Raw genomic sequence first — 2966 nt, 5'->3', positions numbered from 1 at the left:
ATGATTGCTCCAGTTCTTGTTGCCATCGGAGCTGTCATAGCATTCATTTTGGCATTTGCCATCGGTGCCAATGATACTGCGAACTCGTTCGGAACTTCTGTCGGAAGCAAGGTTTGTGGAAAACTTTCATATTTCAATAATGAAGATTTCATCTCAAAAATTTGTAGGTGTTGACTCTTCATCAAGCGTATGTTTTGGCCAGTATCTTCGAAACTCTTGGAGCATGTCTGCTAGGTATGTTTCAAGTTTATAGTTTTTTGGAAGATGTTAAAGTAAGCTATAATATTTAGGTCACCAAGTAACAGACACCATGCGTAAAGGCGTAGTCGACATCATGCAATTCAAAGACATTTACATGAACGCTACAAGCATTGATCCACAGTTACGCGCGGAGAACTTCGACCAAATGATCATGTTGGGACAAATCGCAATCCTTGCCGGATGCGGTGTGTGGATGTTGTTGGCGACTGCATTCAAGTTGCCCGTTTCTACAACTCATTCTATTGTCGGAGCCACTATTGGATTTGCTTTTGTTGCTGATGGAGTCAACATTGTCACTTGGTCAAAAGTCTATAGAATCTGTAAGTTATTTAGCAGGGATTGAAGCAATATTCAAGTGGTTTTGTTTTCTAGTCGCATCATGGATTGTCTCTCCACTTCTATCAGGACTAACTTCTGTAATCATCTACAGCACCCTCGATCATTTGGTTTTGCGTCGTGTAAGCAGTTTTTCTATGACGAGCTTTACTGAACATCTTCATTTTAGAAAGAGCCATTGCACAGTGGAATTCGAGTTTTGCCGGTTCTCTACTTCCTTTGTTTCGCTTTCAACGTATTCGCCATCGTTTACAATGGACCGTCATGTAATAAATGAGCAATTTACCCAAAACAGAGCTTTAACTAATCATTTTCAGTTCTCTATCTGGACAGACTCACACTCATTGAATGCCTCATGATCTCCTCGTTCGTCGGACTGGTTGTTGCTCTCGTCTTCGCGTTCTTCTTGGCTCCTTACCTCAAGGATCATATCTTGAGTATGTTTAAGATTTGGAGTATGAGGTTAGCCATTGTCGATATAAGGCACTGATAAACAGTTGCCTTATCGTTTCTTGACGAATGTCATTTTTTGTTTTGTTTTTGTTCTAGTTCTTTAGTTTACAGCTGGTCGAGTTGTGTTTTGTTTTATGAATTGAGATAAAACTTGGTTTTCAGGCAAAGAACTTCTTGAAATGACTGGAAAGCAGCGTCACGGACATCACCATCATCATCATGATAAAAATGGTTTGAAACAGAAGGAAATGGAATTAGAAGAAGGAAAGTTGAACGATATGAAGACCAATGATGAACAACAGAGTAAGGATTTGCAACTCAAGTTCCGAGCAAAACATTATTTTCAGAAGCTGCTCTTCTTGATCAGCCCACTATCGTCGTCAGCACTTGTCCATCGAACGGAGAATCTTCATCTTCTTTTGCCAATCCGAAAAACACCATCCGCCCGGCATCTTCTCTTGCTTCTTTCTTCCGTTCCTGCAAACCAGAAGACCCACAAGCATCCCGTCTCTTCTCACTTCTTCAAGTTATGACTGCTTGTTTCGGAGGATTCGCTCATGGAGGAAACGACGTTAGCAATGCTGTTGCCCCACTCGTCTCATTAGTATTGATTGCATCTCACGGAATGGGAGCTGATCAATTGCAGACTCCATGGTACATTCTTCTCTACGGATCCATCGGAATGTGTCTCGGTCTTTGGGTCTTGGGGCATCGTGTCATCTACACCGTCGGAGAGAACCTCACAAAAATCACACCAGCATCCGGATTTGCCGTCGAGTTTGGAGCTGCGGTTACCGTTTTGATTGCATCGAAATGCGGACTCCCAATTCATCAACTCAATGCAAAGTAAAAATTCGAAAGCGTTTCAATAATTATATTGTTTATTTAAGGTCGGATCTGTTGTTGCCGTCGGACTTCTTCAATCCAAGAACCAGGTTCATTGGGGAGTTTTCCGTAACATCTCGCTATCTTGGATAGTCACTCTTCCAGTTGCTGGTAAGTTATGAAACCATTTTTCAAAAACTTTATTCAATACACAATCTGTGTTTGGATATCTTTCTCATTTGAATGAATACAATTCGACCTGAAAGAGAAAAAGCATAATTGTTTAAGCTAACAAAGGGTTGATCCGAGACAAAATTGGCCGCTCATAGCTATAGCGAACACCTGATTATAATCCGTTTGTTTCAGGTCTTCTCTCTGGTGGAACGATGCTCATTCTCCAAACGATAACTTTCGGACCAACTGAGATCCGCAGTTTCTTCTAACCACATGATTTACTTCTTTTTTCATTATATCATATTCATTATAGTACTTTCCTTTCGGCATATTTCTAGAATGCGTAATACATTTCCTAACCCGTGCTGTTTTCAGTCGGTTTCTCATCACCCACTTCCGTTTCGTTATTTTCCACCCGAGAAAAAATTGTTTTGTTATGTTATAAGAGTGTTTTGGATACTCTACCCTTAGCGAACTAGCCACCTCTTTTGTCTTCTACCGGTCAATTTTCGTCTAATTCGTGGTAGGACATTGTTTCCCTTCTCATTTTCTGCTCCCCACCCGTTCCTTTTTTCTATCCTTATTTGTCCCCAACTTTTCTTTTGTTTTCTTTTTTGTTATTTGAGGATCAACACTTTTGATTTTTCTCTCCCTCACCCACTTTTTTGTTACCTCATTTCATATTTTATTAACTTCTCTTCTTTGTTTTCAAACTCTCTGCGGATAGCGGAAGCTTCTTTGCAAAAATAAGTGGTTTCCCCGTTCTATTTTCTCTTTCCATTCCTTTTTATCAATTTTCTTCCAAATCCACACAAGATTGTCCCCCCTCTACATTCAATGATCCCTCTTCTGCTCCCCCCGACTGAACCTATACCGACTCCATGAATTTTTCTGCTTTAACAGCCCCCCCCCCCTCA

The 2966-nt window shown here is 40.7% G+C and overlaps 1 protein-coding gene across 1 annotated transcript; it reads left to right on the top strand.

The window, feature by feature from the left end:
- Nucleotides 1–2318, top strand: CBG05853 (the record flags this gene model as incomplete). The annotated part of the gene is made up of 10 exons (XM_045235527.1): nt 1–111; nt 168–234; nt 291–581; nt 634–719; nt 767–863; nt 915–1034; nt 1213–1353; nt 1398–1891; nt 1941–2046; nt 2242–2318. 10 exons carry the CDS (start codon nt 1–3, stop codon nt 2316–2318), a joined length of 1590 nt encoding a protein of 529 aa, XP_045093138.1.
- Between the last annotated feature and the right edge of the window lie 648 nt (nt 2319–2966).

The sequence above is a fragment of the Caenorhabditis briggsae genome (assembly GCF_000004555.2).
Source record: "Caenorhabditis briggsae complete genome, chrIV, whole genome shotgun sequence".
NCBI lineage: Eukaryota > Metazoa > Nematoda > Chromadorea > Rhabditida > Rhabditidae > Caenorhabditis > Caenorhabditis briggsae.
This window is presented reverse-complemented; position numbering and strand designations above follow the sequence as displayed.